The sequence below is a fragment of the Chionomys nivalis genome, chromosome X, assembly GCF_950005125.1.
Source record: "Chionomys nivalis chromosome X, mChiNiv1.1, whole genome shotgun sequence".
NCBI lineage: Eukaryota > Metazoa > Chordata > Mammalia > Rodentia > Cricetidae > Chionomys > Chionomys nivalis.
This window is the reverse complement of record NC_080112.1, coordinates 69,994,115-70,020,399: the sequence shown is the minus strand read 5'-3', so window position 1 is coordinate 70,020,399 and position 26,285 is coordinate 69,994,115. Positions and strand designations below refer to the sequence as shown.

Here is a 26,285-nt window from a genome sequence, read left to right as displayed (position 1 = left end):
TAAAAGAACACAGCTCGGTCTTTATTCAGGAGTCACATTTTAAAGATGCTCATAACACACTTGTTACATAGTATTTGGCAAACCATTGGATGTTCTTCATCAGTTTCCTTCTTTCTATAGTAAAAAAAAAAGCAACCTAGGGTCGGGCATGGTGGTGCACACTGCCTTTAATCCCGGCACTCGGCAGCAGAGGCAGGCAGATCTCTGTAAATTCAAGACCAGCCTGGTCTACAGAGTGAGTTCCAGGACAGCCAGGGCTACATAGAGAGACCTTGTCTCAAACAAAATAAGACAAGACAAAACAAAACAAACATAAAAAACAACCTGGGGGGGCTGGAGAGATGACTTAGTGGCGAAGGGCATGTGTTATGATTGCAGAGGGCTTGAGTTCAGTTCCTAGCACACTTGACCTGTGATTGATAGCTGCCTGTAACTACTGCTCCAGGGGATCTGATGCGCACACACATATACATGAAACTAAAATCCGGGGTTGGAGACATGACTCAATAGTTAAGAGCACTTGTTACTCTTGCAGAGGACCTGGGTTCAGTTCTCAGCACCCACGTGGTAGCTCACAATCATTCGTAACTCCAGTTCCAGGCAGGGGATCCAATCCCTTCTTCTGCCCTCCATGGGCATCAGGCACACACATGTTGCACATCCATATATACAGGCACAACATTCATACATATAAAATAAAATAAATAAATCTAAAAAAAAATAAAATCTTTAAAAAGAGAACATTTTGCTGGATGTGGTGGTGCACACCTTTAATTCCAGCCCTCCAGAAACAGACAGGTGGATGTCTGTGAGTTCCAGGCCAGCCTGGTCTACACAGCAAGTTTCAGGCCAGCCAGGGCTACATAGTAAGACCCTGTCTCAAAAAAAAAAAAAGAAAGAAAGAAAAAAAAAGAAAAAGAAAAGAAAAAGAAAAGAAATCAAAATCAAACCAAACAAAGCAACCCATCAGCAGAGCCTTTGGCCTAGAGATGTCACTTTTCTACAGAGCTTTCCTGCTTCCCCACCAACTTGAAGTGTGTTCACCAAAGCTAGAGCTGCTGCTGCTTTGGGTGCCTAACCACTGCAGGACTAGAGTCCATGGCACTGATGACAGGCTCATAAACTATTGGGTCAAATTCTAGGTCTCTTTTTCATTTACTTTGTTTTTCTTTCTTGACAGGGTCTTGGGAATGGAAGAATGGCTGATTAGCACCTCCTGCTCCTCTAGAGAACCTGAGTTAGGTTTCTAGCACCCATGTCTGGCAGCTTGCAAACACCTGTAACTCCAGCTCCCAGAGACTGGATACCCTCATTTGGCCTCCAGGGCACCTGCATATGTATGGCACACACACACACACACACACACACACACACACGGAAAAAAAAAGACAGAGCCTCAGGTATTCCAGGCATGCCTCAAGTTCACTATGTAGCTGAGGATAACCTCGAACTCCTGACCTTCCCTTTCCTATTCCTCCTCCCAGGTGTAAGTGGGCTGGACTATGCACCTCTGGGGTGACTTATTTTTTAAGAGTCACTCTATGATCACTTCCCAGGTCCTCCCTGATGTTTTTGTTACTATATGCTAGTATCTTTGTTTCAAACAGAATAAAGAAAAGAAGGAAGAGAGGGCCCAAAGCTATTTCCCAATCATGAAATCACTCAAAACGCACTCCTCTCCCAGCCCTTCTGTTAACCATTGCCCCCGCTCCAGTGCCAGACACGACATTAGCCTCTTAGTCCTGGCTTTGGGTCTTTGTGTGCACTGCCCGCCCTTGCTCCCTCTGCACATCAGTCTGCCGTGGGATGGCTCATCTCCCGATTTTCTCAGGGTCACTTTGAACAAATTCTATTCCTGGCTTCTGAGGTATCAGCAACCTTGCCCAACTGTCACACTTGATGAACAGATTTCAAGTTCAGCCCTTTGAGTCACAGAGGACAATAGAAAACCCCATGATGCTAACTAACCCTATGGGACCTCTTCCTGACTCCATCCCCCAGAGTTGTCAGGGAGCCACTAGTGACAGTCCCCGAGAGAAATTGATCTCCGATGACTTCTGCCATTCCAATTCACAGAAAAGGAAACCTGCATCCCTTGAGGGAAGGAGATTGGCCCTTCTGTAAGTCAATGGAGGCAGAGGCCACGTGTACTGCATTTCCAAAGGAGAAAGAATTTCAGCAGGTCAGAGGTCAAGCCTCCCCCAGCCCCCAGTCCGAGTTGGGGGCAGGGTGATGACCATGGTAGTGGTGGCATCGGAGGAGGTGGTGGCAGCAGTGGTGGTGGCCTGGTGGCAGAGGAGGAAGGAAGTATTATTTTTGCTGTTTCATTAGGAGGCCCGAGGCGATGACAGGTTTCAGCTGCAGGAACTCTGAGCACTGCGGGCAGGAGGGTGGTAGAGCAGCATGGATTAGCATCAGAGAGGCTTTAGGCAGGGGGCCCAGGGCAAGTAGAGCACAGCCCAGACTTGCAGGAGCTACCAGGCAGGAGGTCTCAGGCTGCTGGAGGATTGCGCTTCCAGCCTGAGCAGGCGCCTGGCTCCAGGAGTTGCTCGGGCAGGCCTGTGCACGGGAGGCAGGTTGGGAGTGCTAACTGGATTTTTTATTTTTATATCAAGACACTGTGTTTAAAATTTTTACAAAGGACAAACTCCGTGGGTTTCCATTAGTGTTTTAAGAACTTTTCTTTAAAAAAAAAAGAAGAAGAAGAAGAAAAGAAAAAGCCAACAACAACCAAAAAAGCCAAAAACCAAAAACCAAAAATAACCAAAAAAACAAAAACCACCGCTGTTTTGAAAGAGAAATGACAGACACAAAGAGACTGTAAAGAAAAGGGGGCAAATTTCTGATGTCATTTCCCCAAGGGCAGTGGCAGAACCCAGATTATATACCCAGAGGTCCAATAAGATCCGGGCCTCCACAGTACTTAGTTTACCGAACCTAGGCTCCCCTGGTCTAGCCAGGCTGACGCTGCAGTCCTCTACAGGGCCACAGCCAGTTGGTGCTCTGTCCTTGATGGCCCTCCAGCCCCATCCATTGCTAGCCTCTTCCTCCTTTCACCCCATAGTCTTGCTCCCATCTGTTACTGTCTTGGAGGGTCCTTTTCCTTGGTCTGGTCGTTTGAACCAACACTGGGAGTCCCAGAACCAGAGAGTCCTGATCTTCAAGCCCTCCCTTCCAGAGCTGCTTAGCATTCAATGGGCTGGAAAAACATTAGTTCCAATTTTTTTAAAAATCAACAAAAACAAGACCCAGAGAAAAGACCAAGTCTGGGGGAGGAAGAGCTATCCTGCTCTTTAAAGCTCCCAAGTCTGCAGTTGGTAGACGGTGCAGTTCCAAGAAGTCGAGCACCAAGGGGGTGTCCGGCTGTGGCTTTCCAGGGCCCCAGGAGTGTCTGGTCGGGTTCAGGGAGCTGGCTCCAGCTGCTATTCCATGGGCCCTTGGTACCAAGGACTCATATGTGTCCCCATTTGAAGGGCCTGTTCAGGTTCACTTCTGGATTTGTGTTTTTGTACATGCGGGTGCATGTCCACATCTGTCTGTGTTTGTGCAGATGGGTCTGCTGTAGGGTGTGGGTGCGTGCGTGTACATATATGTGTATGTGTGTGCATGTGTGTTTGTGGGGCTGGGAGGGAGGGGGCTGGGAGATGGGTTGTGCTCCGCGCTAGAGCTATACACGGGTAGTGGAGTGTGAGTGGGGCAGCCCAGTACTGTTGAACCCCGCGGCAAAGGTGTTATAGGGGTGCAAGGTCTGCAGCCCAACCAGGGAGTTGGGAATCATAGTGATGGTGTTGGGGGTCATGAGTGGGATGTCATCAGGGGACCGCCGCAGGGTCAGGGTATAGTCGGGCAATGCTGTGAGGCGCAGTGTGTCGTGGGGTGGGCCAGCCTCACATTCGTGGTGAGTGGGCCCCAACTGTAATGCTGCCAGCTCCTCCTCTGGAGCAGTTCCCAATTCAGGGGCACCAGTTCCCCTCTGGGGACTAGGCTGCCTCAGGGGCTCCTGGCGCCGTTTGTCCTTACGGTAATAAAGGGCAGCAAAGGCCAACACATTGAGAAACAGGAGGGAGGCCCCCACGGCAATGGTGACACTTAGTTCAGTGGAGTAGTCTCGAGGGTTCTCGACCAGGAGTGGCCCTGCATCCTGGTCCCCATTCCAGGACCCAGGGGCATTCTCATTGCTGTAGGCGGGTGAGATGGCTGGCCGCTTGGTGCTCCAGGTCTTGCCATTGGGCCTGCGAGTGATGTGGGAGCTGTGGGTGGTGTCCGGGGGCGGCACTTTGGTGGTCGTGGATGTATAGTGGAACATGTCATGCAGGTTGTACAGGTGGGGCACCAGGTGTTTCCAAAAGGCTACCTTGGTGGCTCGGTAATGATCACGAACCCTTGGTTTCAGCCCGATGTGAAGGTAGAGCTGGTCCCGGGGATTGTATTTGGACCAGGCCACTTCCTCAAAGCGGTTGGCCTTGGTGTGAATGAACTTGGTATCCTGGGGTACCGGCTTGTTGGGATCCCTGAAATACCACATTGAAACCTAGGGTCACCATGCTACCTGGAGAAAGGAAAAGGCCCAGCCTCCTTCCTCTCACACCCACCGCTCTAAAATTTCCCACCGCTCCCATGTTTTTCAGGGTCCTGTCGCCGCCCCCACTCCTTTCTTCCCCAGGGCTTGAACTAGTTCCCATGGCAGGCAGCATGAAAACCTCTCATTCTTCCCTGAGCTCATCCGCTGCCATCAGGCTGTGCTAATGCTTTGTCTTCTCACACGCCACTGAGTATCTATCAGTCCTTTCAGCTGCCCAGTTTTATCAAGAGCCCTTGGAAGACTCTTTCCAAGTGCGCGTTCTTCCCTTTCATATTGCCTTTGGCCAGCTAACCTTGACTCCCACGATTCTACCAGTAATGCCTTCCTGTTCAGTTCGGATGCCTCAACAGACACAATTATTGTTTGATGGTGCTGGGTACCAGGGCCTGGGGCGTGCTAAGCAAGAACTCTACTACCTCCTTCAACAAAAAGTTGAAGGAGAGAAAATAGTGCAGAACCGTGACAAGAAGGGGAATAAAGGTGTTACCAAGCAAGATCTAGGGACTTTCACAGGAAGGGAGGTAATAGAAGAGGTTAGGTAGAGGAGCATGCTGGGGTCCCAAAGAAGACACCCCATTTTCTACTCACCCAGTCTTGGCAAAGTTGGTCCAATAGGTCATAACAACAGCGCTGAGCATAACGTCATTCTTGGAGAAGTTGCAGGGGAAAAGGTCAGTGGGACCTACCATAGGGACACCAAATACATAGGGCACTTCATCCCCATGAGCTGCATCTGACCACGCGGGCTTCATGAGGCTCTGGCAGTGATGGTAGAAGGCGTAAAAGTAGGTAGGTGAGCCATATCGGGCATGCAGATCAGCCGTCACCACTGAAGGTTCCACCCACTGGTGGTCAGTGAAGAGTGCCACCAGGGTTTTACGGCGGGTCTCAGGGTTGTCACGATCTGCCCAGTCTGTGTACATAAACTTGATGGTCTCCCGCAAGGTGTCCTTACCCTCAGGGTAGCCATACAGATTGTCCACAAAATTGGAGACAGAGTAGTCAAAGTCAGTGCCTGAGACACCATCCTCAGGGTCTACCACCCCTTCTACAAACTTGAGACCCTCACCCTGGTTGACACCTAGCATGATATCATAGTTGAGGAACTCTCCCTGTTCCATAAGGATCTCAGGGTCATCAGGAATGACATCACCATCAATCACAGGGCCAAAAGCCACATGGTAGCGGGCTGGTTGAATGTCCTGTTCTACCAGCTCCTTGGCGCTCTTTTGTCGAAGACAATCCACCATATCCACGGTGTCCAGCACATTACAGCCCACTTTGTCTGCCAGCAAACTGGTGTACTTCACTGGTTGGTAGTTCACAGCCCAGCTAGATAGAGCAGAGCCACTTTGGATGATGGCCCTCTGGAAAAGCCCTATAGAATATAGGTGGCACTGGGTCAGAGCTGTCATGTCACATATGACCATAAAACACCTTTTATCCTTTCTCACTGAGGTCACCCTGTGCTGTGGATTGGCTAGGAAGGAGGAGATGGCAGGGCAGAACCAGAGTGGGGCTGCCGAGCTCCTTTGATTCCCTTCCTGTGGATCCCTCCCCCCACCACCCTGCCCCCCCCCCCCCCCACACACACACAGTTTCCCAGTCCTGGTATAGGGGCTGGTAACTTGGGGGTTAAAGGAAATGCCAGGGAGAATTAACCCCTTGGGGCCCAGAAATGGGCCTCCTTATGCTCTTTCCTCTCTTTATCACTCGTCTCTCTCTCTTGCTTCCTGCCCAGCTGGGCCCAGTTCTGTGCCAACGCACCACCAGAGAGCTGGCGCTTACACCACAAAGGGGTCTTTTTCATGAGAGATGAGAAATGCAGGCAGGAGAGAGCCCCACATTCTGGGAGTTGAGGGATGAATCCCAAGAGCAAAGGCCCTGGGGTCTAAGAATCTCCTGGCACGTGCCCTGGCAGTGTGGATTCTCCACAGATCCTCTTTCGCTGAAGCTATGGACATATCACATCCAGATTCCCCATAGCTAGAGGGACCCCATCCCCCAAAATTCAAAAAGAAGATTCCTCCAGCTCTCAAAAGAAAGAACTATCTTTCTCTAGCCGCAATACTCCCAAGGGAGAATTTGGCTCTCACGTACTCAGGGCCAAAGGAAAGATGCTTTTGCATGAGCAGAGAGGAGAGAAGTATGGATTAGAGAGGGAGAGAGAGAGAAGGAGGGAGGGATGGAGGGAGGGGGAGAGAGAGAGAGCCATTTTCTCAGATCTCCTCCATGATACATTTATTAGTGCGGGGATGAAACCCAGAGCATCCCACGGGGTAGGCAAGTGCTTTGTCACTGAGCCACACCTCTACCCAGAGAGAACAAATCTTTAAAGAAGCCAGGTCTCTAGAGCCACAATCCCCCTTAAGATACACAGTACAGTGTTGTTCCAGTCAGAAGAGGTGCCAGGCCTCTCTTCAGACACGGGCACCCTTACAGTCAGTCATCTCACCCTCCTCTAAAGGAAAAAAAGAGGACTCTGTTCTCTCTATTTTCACCTAGAAACAGATACTCTTTCTGGTGGTGCTGGGGATGTAACTCAGGTCTCCTTCCATTAATAAATAAATAAATAAATAAATAAATAAATAAATTCATATTCTCTCCCTGTCTGTGTGTGTGTGCACGTGCGTGTGTGCCCCTTCTTTTTCTGAGACAAAGTCCTGCAGGTAACCCTGGCTGGCCTCAAACTTGTGGCAGTCCTCCTGCCTCAGTCTCCTAGGCACTGAGATTGCAGGTATGCACCACCATGACCGACTTCCCATTCCCTCTCTTTGAAGATGCTTTAGTTTTCCATCAGTGTCGTTTCTAGAGGGACACAGGGACATAGCTTCTGGTGCGGTAACAATCCTTCCTCGCATTCAGAGACAAGCCTTCTTCAAAAGATGGCCAGGCTTCTTGAAAGAGTGCTCCCTCACGGGGTCAATCTCAACTATAAAAATGTGTTCTCGCTCACGTTTTTCCTCACTTTAGAGAAGGGCACTTGTTTCAAGGACAATTTTTCTCCATAAGAAGCTCAGCTTTGCCTCTCAGAGATATATTGTTCTCTATAGTCTAGATGGAAAGAGAACATTCCCCTGCCTAGCAAAATAGGACTTATGCAAGTCCTTCGGAAACTCACTGGCAGAGGGACCCACATCAGAAACAGGGTAAAAATGAGTGTTCTTTAAGTGAGGGGTAGAGCCCTGGAGGGAGTCTCTGGTCTAACACGGTCTGCCTCCCTCAGAGCAGCCTATGCCCCAGGCCAGAGTCTCACTTCAGACCCATCTCTCATGCTAGACCATTTCTCTTCTTGTTCAGACTTCTTCCCCAAGAAAGGTAGACAATGAGTGTTTCTTACACCTAGAAACCAATTTTCACCTTAGATTTTGACTCTGAAGTAACATGCCCTTCATACGGAAAGATTTCCTCGCCTGTAAGGAACTATTGTCCCTTCAGAGAGGCGATCTGTTCCCACTCTCCCAAATAAGCCTCCCATGTGAGCCGAACATCGTCCTCAGGGTGCAAATGGAGATTATTCTTCCACATGAGGAGAAGTAGCTCTTCCTGCAGGAACAATTGCCCTTCCACCCCCTCCCCCTCAAGGGACACGGAACTGGTGGCAAAGGCCTGGTTGGTTCTCCTAGGCACATATGGGATCTGAAGCCAGGCATTCTGGGGCCTGGGATACCTGGAACTCAAGGTGTACCAGCATCAAACTCTTCTACATTGGCCCTCAAGAACTACTCACCCTCAGAATGATGAGACAGTGTGAGGAGGCTGACACAGGATGCACCAATGCCCGAGCCAAAGACTGTGATTCGACGGGGATCTCCTCCAAAGAAGGCAATATTCTCACTCACCCAGCGGAGGGCCTGGATTTGGTCAAGGAGCCCATAGTTGCCCTTGGCAGCCTGATCCCCGGTGCTCAGGAAACCTAGATTCAACAGAAGGCAGAGGAGAATGAGGATGAAGGGACGCAGGACTTGGGTTATGATGGCACGGAATGGATTTGGGAAAGTGTCACATGGAGGAGAAGCATGCAGCCATGTAACACTTCCCACCTCACTAATGCTAACACAAACCGCTGCTTCTTTTTGCAAGGTCCAGCATCACCGATACAGGCAGGGTAAAGCCCCTGCTTCCCTCCCATGATCCGGTTTGGACAGAGGGGCCAGAACATTTGAAGTGGTTGTTTCCTCTAGGAAACAACTGAAGGGCCTGCAAGTGGCCAGAACTCAGCATTCTCTGCCCTGATGTAGTATCTAGGGGTGTGATCCTAACATCAGGCAAGATACGGTGCAGAAAGCAAGGACCCTGGAGCCAAACAGCCCTTGGTTAAATTCAGCATCTTAGACATGTGGCCTTCAGCAAGTTATTTAAAATCTCTGGGCTGTAGTTTCCTCTTCTGTAAAATGGGGATAAAAATACCTCAAAGGGTTGTAACGAGGATAAAATGAGCAGAAGGCAAGCACATGGTAGAGCTACAGTTACATTTCCCTTCTTTCTCTCTCTGAAGTGAAGAGCACACAGGCAGCACTCCCTATGCTCGCCTTGCCCACCCCGTGCAAATCTGTCCAGCTCCAATTCTTCCCAGGGCTTTGGTATGGCCCTCTTCCCATCACTCTCAGGGCAGGTCCTCATTTCCCTTCCTCCAACACCTAAGCAATCAAAAACTCTAGGGGATGCAGCCCAGCGGTCTGTGTTAACAAGCTCTCCAGGTGCTGCTGACGCCTGCTAAAGTTGAGAAGCCACTGGGTCAGATCATCTTTTTCATCTGGTGGAGAGACGAGGAAGTCAGTGCACTGCGTTACCACAGAAACAGGTCTTCCCGCCCACCCACTGGGATTTGCTGCTGAGGAGACTACATGTCACCATGGAGACTACCTTCCCACCCACCTGCTGGGATTTGCTGCTGTGGAGACTTGTTACCATGGAGACTACCTTCCCGCCCACCTGCTGGCTATCCCACAGAGATGCCCCATATCACCCCCTCCCATTTTAGGCTGATCCTGCTGCCTCGGTTCCTCTATCTCCTCCTTGATCCCTGGGTTCCTTGGAAGGCTCCATCTATTTTCTCCTGTCCTAGGCTTCTGGAAGGGTCCTTTCCAGGTGGGTGTAATTGCTGTGCTCCTACACACTGGAAATCCAAACTTGGATCAGTATTCTTTGACTCTGCAGTTAAAAGCCTGTTCACAGCACCTGGAATCAGCTTGGTTCAGGGCCATGTTAGAAGAGCCCACAGCTCGCAGAGAGCTGGCTGGCATTTCTGGCAGTCTGCAGGCAAAAACTTAATTCAAATAGAGCAGAGCCAAGCAGGCAGAAACCACATCTCTGTCTTTCCCAGGTCTTTCTGTGCCTAGCTTCTGCAAAAAAAAATTCATTTTACCATCTTTGAGGGTGTTATTAATTTCCTTTGGTGAAATTAAGTATGTAAGTAGTTATTAATTCCCCCCAGAACCTTGGCACATGTCTTTCATAACCCCAGGTTCCAGATAAGAAAAGGAGATTAGAGTAAGCTTGAGCAACAGTAAGTGGAAGGACTCTAGTTCCTTCAGATGGGGCGGGGTGGGCAGCATCTCTGTTGTGGGAGGTCCCATTCAGAAATGCAAGTGACTCCTGTGAATCTTAAAACCTAGACTGGGGCCGGGCTGTGGTGGCGCACGCCTTTAATCCCAGCACTTGGGAGGCAGAGGCAGGCGGATCTCTGTGAGTTCGAGACCAGCCTGGTCTACAAGAGCTAGTTCCAGGACAGCTCCAAAACCACAGAGAAACCCTGTCCCGAATAACCAAAAAAAAAAAAAAAAAAAAGAATCTTACTTTAGCCGGGCGTTGGTGGCGCACGCCTTTAATCCCAGCACTCGGGAGGCAGAGGCAGGCGGGCGGATCTCTGTGAGTTCGAGACCAGCCTGGTCTACAAGAGCTAGTTCCAGGACAGGCTCCAAAGCTACAAAGAAACCCTGTCTCGAAAAACCAAAAAAAAAAAAAAAAAAAAAAAAACCTAGACTGGGCTAGAGGTGGTGGCAAAAAAAAAAAAAAACCCAACCAACTAAGCAAACAAACAATAAAAAACCCTATGCCAGTCAACACCCATCTCAGCTACCCAAGCCTTGAGGTGTGCTAGCAAAATTTATCATGTGTCTGCCTTCTCTCCTCTCCCTCCCCTGTATTCATTTTTCCCTTTTTTTCACTTAGCAATAGCCGATTTGGCTTCAGTCTTTGTCAAGGCATGTTCAGTGAGATATGTTAAAGTTGTCTGTCCTCGCTGTGCATGGTTGGTGTACACTTCCATGGCACTCAGAAGGCAGAGGCAGGAGAATTTTGAGTTCAAGGCCTCATGGAGTGAGTTTAAGGCCACCTGGACTACAGGGCAAGGTCCTAGGGAGAAAGCAGGGAGTTGGGAGGGAGGGAGGGAGACAGAGATTCACACAGACAGAGATCTGCCTGAAAAGCCCGAGTAGAGGGTTTGCCCATACCTCTGTTCCCTCAAATCTCATGAACTTCCAGAGAAGGAATAGTGAAGTATGTGGCTGGGGCCAGCCATTGATCCTCACTGCCCAGAGTTGTTCTTCTGGTACCCTAGCCAGCAGGCTCAGAAGGTGATGGGTTAAGAATGACTGACCAGGAGTGCACAAAGCCTTGCAGTCTAGGAAAGAAGCCACTCATTGATTGCTTCCTAGAATTGTGGCCATTCACAGAAACTATGTGAGAATAAAGACTCCAATACCCGACTCCACAAGTTGTCAAAATAAATCTGAGTCAGCCTCCTTGAACCCAAGTTTATACTGCAGTATACATAAGCTGCTTGTCAACAGAAGATGGAGGAATCTGGCAGACTGTATCAAAACTAGGTATTTGTGTCACTCCAGGACTGTCACTCACCATGCAGTCAGTTTGCCTGGAAGATACCTGAGCAATGATGTGGAATTAAGTTAATTTTGGAACCCCGAATAAAACTTGGCAAGCCCGTATGTTCTCAGTATATCCACTACTTCTAGATATACCCACATCCTATATGGAGGATTCCTTTTGTTTTGTTGGCCCCAAGCCCAGTGGGAGTGTCTCAAATAACAGCTACCCCTCTGGCTTGGCAGGTCAGAGGTTGGGGGAGATCTTCCGGAATTAACTTGCTGACATTCTCAAGATTCTTAGGGAAGCTTCTTCCATGGGCTGGCTGTACTCAGTGCTCAGGAGATGCTGGTGGGAGGGCAGGCAAGTGAATGCATGTAACTGGAGTCCAAAACTGGCCACCTGCTTTTTTTTTTTTTTAAAAAAAATATACTTTGGAAAACAAAACAACAGGGCCTCAGCTACACAGCAAGCTCCCCAAGCATCAGGAACAAACTCATGTTCTACAGCGAGTGCCAAGAGACAAAAACATCTTGTATGTACCCAGAAGGCAATCAGTGGCTTATTGATTATATTTGTGTTCCAGAACAGGCACTGAAGAGGATGTAGGGAGTGGTTGGGAACTCCTGACCGGATCTCAGCCCAGAACTCTGTCGAAGTGTGGAGTAGTGTTCTTTGTAACATTAATTGCTTAGCTCAAGGATGCACTTCTCTGATTACCCAGATGAGAGGAGGTGCTAAAGTCAGTGTTCTTAGCCTGAGTGCCATGGCTGAGCTTCAGGGGGCACTGCCAAGTCCTCTTTTTAACTACTAGTGTGCTGAGTGTGGTGATGTGTGCCTCTGTTCCCAGTAGTTAGATGCATGGGCAGGAAGGTCTCAAGGTTAAGGTTGCCTGAGCTACACGGTGAGACTTAGTCTTTTGTTTGTTTGTTTGGTTAGGTTGGTTGGTTAGTTGGGTGTTTTGCTTTTGCTTTTTTGAGACAGGGTTTCTCTGTGTACCAGCCCCGGCTGTCCTGGAACTCGCTCTGTAGACCAGGCTGGCCTCCAACTCACAGAGATCTGCCTGCCTCTTAAAGGTGTATGCCACCACTGCCTGGCAAGACTCAGTCTTTAAAAACAAAAATTACGTGTGTGTGTCTGTAAAAAGAGGACTTTGATGAAGATCCATAACCTCAGAAGAGTGTAAGGAGTTCTCATAGAGAAGCTGAAAAGTAGAGTGGCTGAGGAGACAAGAGGGACATTCCGACCAGGACAGCACACAGAGGGCTCCCGACCAGCCACCGTTCATACAGCCCACAGCTCCTGGCTGATCACATGGAGACCTTGAATCCTACTGAAACCTGGTGTTTCCTCTCTGCCTCACGTCCCAGTGGCACTCCCAACCTCTTTTCTCTCATCTGTCATTTTATTCTTTTCCTTACTTTCACCTCACTTTCTTTCTCCTCCAGTCCTTTCTTTTCTTCCATTCCTTGCCGCTCTGCTAACGTAGCATCAGCTCATATGCTTAGTATTCTCTGCACATCCCAGGATACCTTGTAAAATGCACTCTCGTATTTAGAATTCTTGAAAGCCACTGAATCGAGTATTTTCTTTTAGTTAGAGGAAAGAAATTAGCAAATTGCTTTGGGCCACCAGTTACTATGTGTGGATGTATGTTGTCTGTCTGCGGTTACTGTGTGTGGATGTATGTTGTCTGTCTGCGGTTACTGTGTGTGGATGTATGTTGTCTGTCTGCGGTTACTGTGTGTGGATGTATGTTGTCTGTCTGCGGTTACTGTGTGTGGATGTATGTTGTCTGTCTGCGGTTACATTTGTGCCTTTGTTGCTCTTTCAGAACTGTGTGGCCCTGGTGTGTAAATTTACAGTCACCTCTGTGGTACAATGACACTTAGATCCCCTTTCTCAACGGGACACAGGAGCCTTGCCATGGTGTCTGAGGCAGTACAGGAAGACAGGGGGACACGGAAGAAGCATGAAATCTAAAGCCCATCAGATCATGAAGAGACCAAAGAGGTGCCCTACATGTTCCATACCCAAGATCCCAGGGAGCTACTGAAGAAGACACAGTCTAAAGCATTTTTCAGGCATATCATTTCCCCAGAGGTTTGGTATTTTTTTCCTTTGTTTCTTGTTTTGTTTTGTTTTTGAGATAGTCTCACTATGTAGGCCTGGGTATTCTAGAACTCGATATGTAGACCAGGTTGACTTTGAACTCACACAGACCCACCTACCTGTGCCTTCTAAGTGCTGGAATTAAAGGCATGCACCACCACACCTAGCCTCATTTCTCCAGATTGACACCAAATAGGTGTATATCCCACACAGACTTGTGGGTAAGTCAAGAGGAGACTGCCATTCTGTGTATATAACCCCGCCCAGAAGCAAAATGCAGGGCCATGGGGGCCGCTGGACTTGGAACTGGCAAAGCAATATAGGCAAATTCAAACAAGCTCCCGCCCAGCAAGCACACGAACTGCTGATTCAACATCTGGGCCCACAGACCCCCACAGAAACCCTGAGGACACAATCCCCCAGGGAAGAAGATGGCTTCCTCATGCCACCACCAGAATATGGAAGCTGGATGACCATCTAAAAGGGAGCAAGGGCCTATGTGCTCTGTAACCTCCTCTGGGTGTTTGTTTACCTCAAGACCTTGGCTACCGATGGGTCCTGGCAGTCATCAAAAGAGGCATAAATAAGATAGAGGAACAGCCTAAAGCACCCAAACAGCCAGAGTATGTGGTAGGTAGGATCCACGGTGGTACATGGGGAGGGCCTTTGACAAATACATGTGTGTGGGTATGGATAGGTACACATAATGGGTAAGAGTGAAGGGATGAATGTATACACGTATGTACATGAGGGAGTCTGAATGTGGCTAGGGTAGATAGAGGTGTGTGTGCAGGTGTGTGTGCGCACAGATGCAGCTCTAGGTATGAGTATTTGAGTGGTAAGGGGGTGAGCACATGTGTATGTATTGGGTATATCTTGGCAGAGAATATGTGGGAAGACTGTGGACATGTGCATCCAACTAGGTATGTGGAGGGAGGGGTCTATTTGGTGTGCAAGTGTGAGGGGTTATATGTCCAGTGAATTGGAATGGTAACCAGTATGGAAGCAGAGGGTGTGTGTGTGTGTGTGCGCGTGTGCGCACATGTGTGTAGCTGTAAATTTGTGGGTGGGTGCTGTGGACACGTAGGAAGCTAAATGCATGCAAAGAGAAAGAATGTTGGTTTGTGCTGTGTAGAGTAGAAGAGAGAGAGGTGTATGCATGTGTGAAGTACATCATGTGTGAAGTGAATGTACAAGTGGGCCATGTGGGAGGATATAGATGTGTGCGTGTGCATGTGTTGTGTGTGGTGTGTATGTAGGGGTAGTGGAAGGCATAGCTATGTATACATAACTATGTGGAATCTGGGTGTGGATATACAGAGTCTAGGTGTTTATGTAAGGTGTCAATAGAAGGGCAGCAAAACTTGCGACTCTGGGAGTGTGTGGTATTTATGGCATGGCTGTGGCTAAAAGATGCAGCGCAGCATGTTTAAGAGCGCGTGTATATATAGGGAAGGTGGGAGAAATCTGTGTGGGTGTGCATGTGGAGCATATAGTGTGTGGTTCTGTGGATATGTGTGAGCGAGACTGGATGTGTCTCGCTCTGTGCGGGTTGTGTAGGAGGAGGCTGGAGCTGTGTGCGCATGTGCTTCAGGGAGCGAAAAGTATTTGTATGCGTGGGAGTGGGTGGATGGATATGATGTGTGGTTACAGGGTGGATTAGAAGGCATATCTGTATGTGCATATGTACTTAGGACTGTGGGGCTGGGTGGGTAGCCATGAAGATAAGACTCCAGAAAACTAACAGGGCCTACAAAACCCAGCCAAGCAGAGGTCTGGTAATAGAGGCCTGACCTGAGAGTTGGTGCAAAGTTTAAACCATAACTGGTGGCCCATGCCCAAAATCTCAGCACTGGGGAGGTGGAACCAGAAAGACCAGGAGTTCAAGACCAGCCTAAGCTATACCCTGTCTAACCCCACCTGTTAAAAAAGTATAAAATTTGAATTGAATTTCCATTGGCATCTAAATATTCTGAAATGGGGCCTGGGAATGCAAGAAAGCCCCTGGTCACTGGTCATTAACAGCAGTTAGAGAAACAACTTCCCCTGGATTCTTTCCCCCTCCCTTCAAAGCCAGCCTTCCTTCTAGGCACCTGGCAGAGAACCATACCTAGCACCCCGACCCGATAGTTGAGGGTGATGACGATGACGTTGCCATAACTTGCGAGAACGCTGCCATCAATCATGTTGCCTGTCCCTTCCATGTAAGAACCTCCGTGGATGTAGACCATGACAGGCTTAGCACCACTGTCGCGGATGTCTGTAAGGAGAAGGGGTGAGACACAGGCTAGGTAGGATGCCCTTGCTCCCCTACCCCCGCCAGCCCTGGGGGGGGGGTGCGGGCAGCAAAGCTATTCCAGGTGCCAGGACACCACCGCCATCCCTGAGGGCAGGACTCACGGAGCTGCTAGGCCCAGAGTTCAAGTATTGGCCAGAGAGCTGAACCTGTATAATATTTTGAAAGATTTGAGTTTCAAGCACCTCCCAACTGAAGATGGCCCTGTGGGCATAATTCCTCTGGCCTGGGTGACCACAGCTGGCTTCTGGGATAGTAAGGAATAACAAGGGCTTGGTAATCCCTTAGCAGCACCAGGTGAGTTCCTGCCCTGCGCACCCAGGAGTCCTGGGACCTGACATGGCTTTAGAAAGCAGGAGCTGGGGAGCCCTGAAACCCCCAGGACTAGACCAGTTACATGGAAAAACGGCCATTGGCAGCAGCTGGATCCCCCCAGTGCAGACAAAGACGAAAAGGGTGGGGAGAAGGGGTGGCACAGGGAGAGAACAGGAAGGTAGGGAAAGGGGGGGAGTGGATGGTAGAGATGGGGTAGGGGAACCTTATAGACATGGTTTCTTAACCACATGCCCGTATCCCCCATTCTTCCTGGGCAAACTTAGCTGGAAACACTGGGGTGGAGCAGAACGTGGCATGAGTTAAGATGTAGAAGTCTCTACCCAGGCCAGTGCCTAAGGGCTCAGCAAGGGGTTCTCCCGAGCCCAGTCAGCACCGTGTTGGGCTGGAGCAGTCAAGAGAAGGCTCCAGACCCGACCTTGGCTTGTCTGTCACCTGTCAGTCTGTGAGCTGGCCCACTCTCTGCCACACCGGCACAGCCCTGCCAGTCACCAGTGAATCCCCTGAACTGCCTGGCCCCTCCAGGGCCTCCAAAGGGGCAGGCCCAGAGCGTGGGTGGAGAAGGGACTGCTCTCGGCTGCAGCACAAACAATCTTGTTACCTCATGGAGGAAGGCTGGTCCCATCACTACTCGAGAAACTTAGTTCATCTACTGATGGCTGTGGTATCTGGGCCACAGCCTGGCTCATTAGGCCACAGTTTTTCTGGTTCTGTACCCAACCTATTGCAACCTCTGGCCCTGTGGCCATCTTTCTTCTGGGGGAGAAAGCTGGGGAGTGCTAGCCTTGAATGTCCCTCCCTTGCCCCTTGGTGTATCCTAGCAGGGTCACTCTCCCGGGAGCTAGGCTCCTCATGAGACCCAGGGGCTTCCTTAGTGAATCCCAGGCACCCTGTCACCACCCAGTTTTACTTGTACCTCCTCCCACCCTCCCTGGCCCTGCTTGCCCTTCACCATTTCTGCTACCACATATGGGCAGGTGCCTATCAATCACAGAAGATGGGAGAGGGGCAGAGGCCAGGGCCAGGAAGACACCCTCCCTATGGCTCTACTTATGGTCAGTCTCTTGCTCCTGCCAGCCGTATCCATTACCCCAGAAGTCCCAGTGGCCAATAAGGCCAAAGACGAAGGAACAGCCCAGCGGCCTTGTACAGGAACAGAAACACACCAACGGACGGACAGACAGACAGACGGGGCTTCTCCCCATTGAGAAGGGGAGGGGCTCTGTGCCATGCACCAGCCGCCGCGCCCTGCAGCCCCCAAATACCTTCATCTTCATCCCCGTCATTATCCGCTAAGTCCTCGCCCTGTTTCTTAGCGCCGGATCCTGGGGACCAGACACGGGGAGACACAACAGCACAGAACAGAGAACAAAACAGAGAGAGAATTCAAAAACAGCATGACTGCAGTGTGGCCCAGCAAGCCAGCTCTGGGCCTGGGCCCAGGACAGGCAGGAGGGATGGCAAGAACTGAGGGAATGGGTGGGCTGAGGCCCAGACCTTCATCAGGATGATGGTGTTGCAGGCCTCTGCTGTGCTGACCTCCCTACACCTCCCTGCCCCGCCTCCCTGTCCCCAACCAAGTTCATTTAGTTAGGAAGGAGGTAGCAGCAGGTGGGCTGGGGCACAGAGCCGGAGGCCCACTTGTGGAAACTTCATTTGGGATGGATGGAAGGGCTGCATGTGTAGGCACAGGCAGGCTGAGCTGGAGGACAGGGAAAGGTCCTGAAGGTGAGGAGTGGCATTGCCAGCATCTGTGGATATCTATGTGATATATTTATGGCGGAAGTGATTACCTGGGACCCTGGGTCTGAGCTCCCAGGTCCCAGTGGGCAGATTCGAGCCCGGCCTCAGCTGACCCTGATTCCCGCAGGAGAAGATGGGAGATGAAATTTTTCCTCTGGCTTGTTCACTGGGCCCCCCCTGCTCTTGATAATGGTAAATAGGAACCAGTTTTAAGAGCAGCAAGTGTTGCTCTAGGAGAGAGCCAGAGGGGGAGGAGAGGAGGGGAGGAGAAGGGAATGGAGGAGGGAGGGAGAGAGGAGAGAGAGAGAAAGAGAGAGAGAGAAATGGATCCTACCATATGCTGAGTACTGAATATCTACCACACGCCAGACATATTCTACTTCTACTGCTTGATCCTCACATCCCAATGAGGTCGGCATCATTTTTATTCCTCTTTCACTGATGGGGAAACTGAGGTTCAGAGAGGTAAAGTGACTTGCTCAAGATCACACAGCTAGGAAGTGCTAGAGTGTGGATCAAACCCAGGTCTGCTTGACTCCAAAGCCCTTATGGTCTTTCCACTGCATCATGCCACCTCTCAGGGGTGAGGGAAAGGGAACAAAGAAATAGATGAGAGAAGAGGTGGAGCATGACAGGAGAGGAGAGGAAAGAGACTAGAGGAGGAAGGAAGGGATTTAGGACCTGGCAGGGTTGGCTGGTGCCATTTCTAGTTCTGAGGAGACTAGAAGAACATCTTAGAATGGCTGTAAAAAGACATGATCTACTACTGCCTGGTTGCTGGTCAGTGTCAAAATGGAAGTAATTCTGCTGGTACCACACCTTACCCTCTTGCTTCCATGATCATAGATACCTTGAACCTGGAGCAAGCAGATGGCCCTCTTTCTCTGTTGGTCTGCACTCTGGTGACTGAATATCCTTAGAGTTATCGATCAAAACAGTAACAACCGTCACGCTACAAGATGCCTTTCCAACTCAGGCAAAAACCCAGCTCTAGTAGAAATAACCTCTAGTTTCCTGAACTTCCCGTGGCACCTACTGTCTTAACACGTTAGCTCAGCACCTGCCGGTCTTGCCCTCAGAATCTCAATGAGACATGGCCACACAGTGAATCAGCCACCCAGCAGAATCACTCCTTCCTAAACATAAATTCCTTTCAACTCCATGGAGGCAGGGCTAGGGCAGGTCCTTCCCAGGATACCCTTGACTTCGGGGACTCCTTCTGCGAAGCTCTGGGGGTTCTTGGCTTGCTACATCACCTCAGTCTCCCCTGTACAGATAGATGTCTTTGCTCCTTCAGCATGTCCTTGATGAACAATTCCTTGCTGCCATGGGCTTTACCAGGTACCACCCCCAGACATGGCACCATGTAGGATCCTACAAAGGCCACCCCAGCTGCCCTGTCCTGTACATTTCTCTCATTCTCTCTCTCTCTCTCTCTCTCTCTCTCTCTCTCTCTCTCTCTCTCTCTCTCTCTCACACACACACACACACACACACACACACACCCTGTGTGCCCAAAGAGGCAAGATTTGTAGATTTTTCAGATGACTAACAGGCCCAGGATAGGGAACTAATTTGAACAGCTAAACAAATGACCTCCCCTATCCTATCTAAAGCCCCCTTCCCAGTGCCTAAGAACTTAAGGAATCCAGTAGAGCTGTAATACCAGCCTGGGAGCTTCTTCAGAACAATGATTAGATTCCGTTCACATCCCAACAGCACCTTGCCCATCGTCCACAGTTAAAATTGGCAAAATATTCACACTGTGTGGTGGCTTCCAGTCAGCAATCTGGCCAAAATCTCAGTATGAGCTTGGTCTGCCCTAGGCTCTTCCTGGAGCCCTGAAAGACCTTCCTAAGCAGTGGCTAATAGTAATACCATCTCTTCCTCACCCCACTGCACCCCACTAAGTAGTACCTCAGGAGAGCAGTTTCGAAACCCTTTCCCTAAATACACGTGCAGGTTAATGGAAGGTTACAGCCACGATGGTCTTTCTGCCTTTCCATGTGGAAATGGAGGCTCTTAAAGAAAAAAAAAGGAAGACTGACCTCTGAGCCTGGGCTATATAAAGAGCTCATGGCCAGCCCAAGCTGCATGGCAAGACCCTGCCTCCAAAAGCAAAACAAAACACAGCAAAGCAAAGAAAAACGAGAGAGAATCAAAAGAATGACATGAGTTGGCAGCGGAGGCCAGGTCACAGGGGTTGTGTTTCCTAGACCAGCGTTTTTTGCTCAGGCGGGCTGGCGGTACTAGAGAAATCCTTCATTTGCATGAGAGCCTTTGCTCACTTCCTACTGCGCAGGAGGGGCCTGGGCTGAATGTCAAGAGAGGTAAAACACTGTTCTTAAGGGCAGCGAGTCGGACTCCCTTCTCCAGTGTACATCAAAAGCCCTCCACATCAGGTGCTATATAGAATGTGCTGATTCTACGGCTGTTCTTAGAGATTCTCATTCAGTAGGGATTGTTCCATCCCAAGAATCCTGATGACACAGGAGAAACCCTACCCTAGAGCAGCAGAGGAAAACAAAGGCCAGGCTTGCCATAGGCTTGTAAGGGTTGAGTTGTGCTTGTCATTGTTCCTTAGGCTGTCAGAGTCGACTGAACCAACCCAGTCACCTCTGACCTATGTTTTAGGGAGGTGGTATTGGCCAGGTGGTAGTTGCCTCCATGGGCTACAGTGGAAAGAACATTCCCTGAGGGCTAAGAGCCCTAGGTTTTGGCCTCAGATCTGCTCTAGACTGGCAACAGGGCCTTGTGCAGCAAGTCACTCCCCTGGGCTCCGTTCCTCATCTGTAAAATCGGAATACTGCTTCCTGCCTTGCTTGCTTCCCTAATGTGGAGAGGGATCTATGAGGTAAATATAAGAACCCTGGCAGAAAACATAAAGTGGTGTGCAAACAGGAAACACTGCAATATGGGGAAACAAATCCCTTCATCAGGAGGGTGAATCTCAAACTGGCTTTCTTTAGAGTCTCCAGTGTGCCAAGGTTTCCAGTTTCTGCCACGGGAGTAGGGAGTAGCCTGACTCCTTCAGCTCTGGTCAGAGGCGGTGAGGCAGGGGCAGGGTAGGCGCTACATAAGAGCAGCTAAATCTGTGCAAGTTTCTCCTAGGTTTCAGTAGGGGAGGGTCAAGTATAGACCTTCAACCCAGGACTGAGTACTGGAGAGACGGAGAGACGGTCCTCATATCTGCACTGGCTGCAGGGGAAGGTGGAGCTTCTGGCTCCATCTTGACTGCCGGCTTTCTTCTGAGGTGTTACCAAAAGAAGCACTGGGTCTATCTTCGGCACACTCCTTAGGGAAGCTGGGAAGATTGGAAGCAATGGGCTTTCTGCTTCTGTTCTGAACCTGCCTTAGGCAAAACAGCCAGGGCCCTTGGAGGAGGTGGAACCTTAAGCCTGGGACCTTAAGTCTGCTTACAACCCTCTCAACCTGGGCTACTTGAAGGAAGGCTGGGTCCTCAGGGGCAGGGGCAGGTGGGCAAGCAGCCCTCCCTCTCTCTCTCTCTCCCTCCCCGCCGGCTCGCTACCTACCTCCTTTCCTACAAATTTTCTTGTTGGGCTTTCGGGCGCATTCCTTGGAAATCCGCTTTACTGTAAAATGAATAAAAAACTAAAAAATAACAGGAGGCCTCTGCCCAGGGGCATGCATCCCCCCCACCCAGGCCCCAGGAGCTGAGCTGCTCTGCAGCGGCGGCGCATGGCAGAGAGCCTGTCCCACCATCTCCTTGTTTCTGTCACTTACCTTAATGTGACCCCCGCGGGAGGAGGCATCAGCTAGTGGAAGAGGAGGCACCTAAGCATCTCCAACCAGGCTTGCCCCCCCTGCCCCCCACACACACCCAGCTCCCTCAGCCAGACACACCTACCACCTTTTGAAGCAGGTGGAAATGGCAACGGGGGGCCTGGTGGAGCCAGCATCCTCCCGCGGGCAGCTGCCAGCAGTCACCCATACTCCCCCAGGGTATCCCCATCCAGCACTGGACCTAGACCTGTCAAAACTCTCAGGCCTGGCCAGCCCCCTTCTGGCACCAGTGTCACTCATACATGGGAGCTCGGACAATGCTGGGAGAGGAAGAACAGGGAGGGGAAAGGCCAAGCGGAGTGATGGTTAGAAGCATCTTCACAGACAGACAGACGCATGCTGCAGGGCACACAACCACATGCAAGTCACAAACACAACAGGGCAGGCGGGAGGCAAGGAGGTCACAATGCCTGGCCGCAGCACTCACCATCTTCCGTGGGCACATAGACATTCAAGTAGAGGCAGTCTTCATTGGGCTCCTGGATGTAAGTAGCGACGATATCCAAGTTGGCAGTGAACCAGACTGGCAGCATAACTTCGGGCACAGCTGTGTGGATGTTCTGGGGGCACACTGGGGGGAAGTGTGTGGCGTTCCGGATGCCTGACCAGGATGGGGGTGGTTCAGGGGGCAGGAAGCGTTTCTCGCCGATCGGGGGAGCTGCGTAGGGTACCCCCAGGTACTGGTCCACAGGACCCAGGATCTCACTGGGCAATGGTACTCTGGCACCCCTTAGCTTCCCAAAGTGAGTATTGACTGTGGGTGCTGGGGCCTGTGTACTGGCCCTCAGCACCAAACTGAGGAACCACAGCGTGAGACACAGACTCCGGCCAACTGTGGGCGTGGGGCTCAGGGACAGCGAGGGCAGGCCAAGCTGCAGCCACATGTTCCGGGCAGGGGTACTGGCAGGAGAGGCAGACTCCGGGGTCACAGCATCAGCCCAATAGGCAGCCCCTTCATGGCCACACTGACTTGAACCTCAAAACTGAGCTCTCGAGGGACACCTACAGGTGCCCAGCAACGCAGAGCAGAGAGCAGGTCGTCCAAGCACCACCACTTCGAAAGAGGGCTCCCTTAGGGCCAGACAGGCCTGTGGAAAGAGGGAAGCATGTGTCATCCAAGATGGTCTGTGAGGGCTGGACAATCAGTCTGTGGGACCCTGGTGGGCTTAGCCTATTTCCCACAATTAGAGGTCTCACATGCCCAGGGTTCCGGCACTCACAGGCGACCCATTGCTTTTCAAAACTATTTTATGTGCCTGGCCATGGTTGGGAAAAAAGAAAATCTAAGGGGATGAACAGAGTGACAGTTGTGGCCATTGCAAATTCAGTTCCCGACTCTGGCTCCATCATTAGTGGAGTTTACCATGGTCTTCTGGAGTCAGAGCATGCAGTGACAGGGAGAGCTGGAAGTACAGCTTCCAGTATGGCTGCCAACTTCATTCCAGGACAAGAAAAGAAAAGCTGCAGCCAGGCAGAGGGTCCCACCGAGATATGCCCTTTCCCCTCAGGCAGGGCAGGGAGCACCACAGCCATTCCCCTAAGTCCAAAGACCCTTCCCTGCCCCTCCTTGACTGTTCTCCCCAGCCTCCGCTGCTGCCAAGTCCTTAAACCTTTGTCATTGCTGCTGTCTAGCTCTTCATTCACAGCCAATGCTAGAACCAAAGGCAAAAATCCGTCTGCTGAGCATGCTAGGCATTGTGGATGCTAGTCTAGTGTAAAATAAACAACAGGGTGTAGGGACATACACTTGGAACTCATGAAATAAACTCACAAAGACTCAAAAAGGGAGTGAGAGACCAAGCCAGGATCACAGACACTGCAATATTCACTGGTAGAGACATACATTCCAAACCCACAGAGATCCCCTCATTCAGTCCCACATTCCAAAACAGACTGCCTCACACAGCCAGAGCCTCACAGTGATACATTCACACACACACAGAGACCTACTGAAACAAAATCACACATACCCGCATAGGTAAATATCCAGACACAAGCGGCATAATGGTGACACATAGGTGGAGACAGAAACAGAAATAGCAACACACTCAGACACGCAGGTCTTCTGACACAGTTACAGTCAACACATACACAGGCACACGGACATGTGTGTCCCGCATGGACACACATGCACACAATGAGCATGCAAGCACGCACTTGTACACACGCACACACAGAAGCACATTTAGTTCCCCCCCCTTTCTCCCGCCTTCCGAGATTGCAGGCATGTTCCTTTAAGAAGTGGCTGAAGGGGTGGGGGAGGGAAATTGGGAAGACCGACCGGCAAACGGCCACCAAGGGAGGGGAATGAGTGTGTGTGTGTGTGTGTGTGTGTGTGTGAGAGAGAGAGAGAGAGAGAGAGAGAGAGAGAGAGAGAGAGAGAGAGAGAGAGAGGCAGGAAAGCAGGCAGGCAGATAAAGTGACTAAAGGGATGGGGGCTCAGAGGAAATGGGGAGCAAAGTATGGGGTGGGGAGATCCCAGACACTGCCCAGAATGCACCCGGGTGAAGAGGAGGAGAGGAGGAGGGGAAGGGGAAGGGGAAGGAAGGGGTAGAGGGAGGTGGGGCAGGAGGGAGTGGGTGGGTGTGTATATGGGGGGGTAGTCCGCAGCTGAGTTCACACAATCCCCCCATTCACCGTCTCCATGGCAACTCTGGGGCACAGACCGCTCATTCACACAGCTTCCCTGCCAGCACCCCCCCTCCGTTAACCCCCTAGATGCTGCCCCCACCTCATAAATTCCATTAACCCTTTCTAGAGGCCTTCTTTTCCAGTAACCCTTCGGCGCCAAATGCCAAATTCCCCTACTGAGTCTGTTCGCTGCAGCCCCTCCCTCTGGTGAACACCTAGACAAACCAACCGACCCCCAAATGCCCTCTGTACCCTAGGACCCACTGTGAGTTCCCAAGGCCAAGATCTCCATTCTGGTCCAACTTGCAATTTGGGAGAAGACAAGGGGAGGCAGCAATGCTGGGATGAGAATGGCATCTAAGGGGACTTTGGGGGCTGGAGCGGTATTGGGTAAGGGGCATTGTGTTGGAATGGACCAGTGTTGAGAACTGCAGAATTGGGGGCTATGTGGGTTTGGAATGGTATTGGAGGATGAAATTGCCCTAGAATGGGGAGGATAGAATAAAGGCCTCCGTTGGGTGGGGGGGCTGCAGAGAGTGGGGGAGGGAACCTGGCTATAAGATGCTATGATGGAAGGGGGATGGGGGTGCACTGCAGGGGAGGGGGTATTGGCAATGTGCAATACTAGAATGGGGCTGGGGGCTCTCGTTAGGGGTATTTTGGTGAGCATGCAGGCTGGACCATAGAAATAGAGGGACCATGGGCGGGAGGATGATAGGGATGCAGGATTTAGGGAGGAGGTAGAAGAAAAAAGCAAAGAGAGGGAGGGTTGGGAGGTCAGGGGTACCTATGGAGAACATGGGGTTGAGAAGGATGGGAGCCACTGGCTGGGGAGGTGGAGGGGACCCGGGATTGGGAGGGGACAGGATTGGGGAAAGGTATGGGCAGCTAGAGGATGAGAGACCGGAGCAGGCGGCCTCACCTGTTCCCCAGGCGGCTGCAAACGACTGAACCCGGCCAAGGACCACCCATATCGCCTCCAGGCCAAGGGCTCCGCACCCGAATCCCCGAGATCAGCTCTCCGGCAGCCTGGCTGCTGTGCCCGCGCACCGAGGGGGCGCGCTGCGCGTGCCCGGACACGGGGGGGCGCGGTCCCTGGCATTAACTCCTTTTGTGCCAGTGATGGCTCAAGTCCTGGGGCATGGCCCAATACCCCCAGTCCATGTTCAAGCAAGCTCTGCTCGCACTCTCCCTACCCCTCCACACCTCATATCCCAAGCTATCAGACAGGTAGGTGATCTTCCAGGACTGCAAGTCCACAAACTTTTATCTGCAAAGCTTGAGACCTTGACACACAGGGAGAAACTGAGGTACTGTATGCAGAAAATCCGTTTCTTGCCACAGAGACCTCACTTGGCAGCCATCACCTCTCCTCAGCCCCAGCACCACAGGCAGCAAAGCACCAGTGGGGCTGCTTCGCCCTCATCCTGTTACCCTCCCAGAGGTCAATGTCATCCACTTCTGCTTCTACTAAGGCAAATTAGACTCCGACTGCCAGCATACTAGTTGCCTGACCATTGTGGCTTCTACCCCAAGCCCAATGGCCAATGTCTTTACCTAGCTTTTGTATGTAATGCGCCTGCCCACTTGACTTAGCACCCAATTCCCTGCTGAATGTCCTTTATCCCAGCCAAACTTCTACCCACTGGGGCTCCGGGACTATCTATGCCAGGATAGAAAGAGTCAGGAAAAATATGCTTCACATGTGTTGAGCTTTACCATACCTGGGAGCCCCATTCTTTACTCACAACTTGGACAAATCCCATGTGTAGGAGAGCTTTGTGGGCTCAGAGGGACTTTTAAAATTAACTTGGATGTTGACTGCCACTCCCGCTTTTATCAGCATACTGAACACTTCCCAGTGATAGGGTGCAACCACAGCTGGAGGGTCCCCTCCAGCTGTCAGTCAACCACCTGGCTGGTGTAGTCCTTTTCCAGCCCCAGCTGGGTAGACCA

The 26,285-nt window shown here is 50.9% G+C and overlaps 1 protein-coding gene across 3 annotated transcripts; it reads right to left on the bottom strand.

Moving 5' to 3' along the window:
* Nlgn3 (neuroligin 3) lies at positions 1 to 25,373 on the bottom strand. 3 transcript variants are annotated; one of them, XM_057759840.1, is made up of 8 exons: positions 25,252 to 25,373; positions 22,126 to 22,786; positions 21,428 to 21,487; positions 17,417 to 17,476; positions 15,633 to 15,782; positions 8,313 to 8,498; positions 5,171 to 5,960; positions 1 to 4,511 (listed from the first exon to the last, which is right to left on the bottom strand). In XM_057759840.1, exons 2-8 carry the CDS (start codon positions 22,580 to 22,582, stop codon positions 3,668 to 3,670), a joined length of 2,547 nt encoding a protein of 848 aa, XP_057615823.1. In that variant the 5' UTR covers positions 22,583 to 22,786; positions 25,252 to 25,373; the 3' UTR covers positions 1 to 3,667. The 3 variants fall into 3 exon arrangements, with proteins under 3 accessions (XP_057615823.1, XP_057615824.1, XP_057615825.1); XM_057759841.1 differs by lacking the exon at positions 21,428 to 21,487; XM_057759842.1 differs by lacking the exons at positions 17,417 to 17,476; positions 21,428 to 21,487.
* Between the last annotated feature and the right edge of the window lie 912 nt (positions 25,374 to 26,285).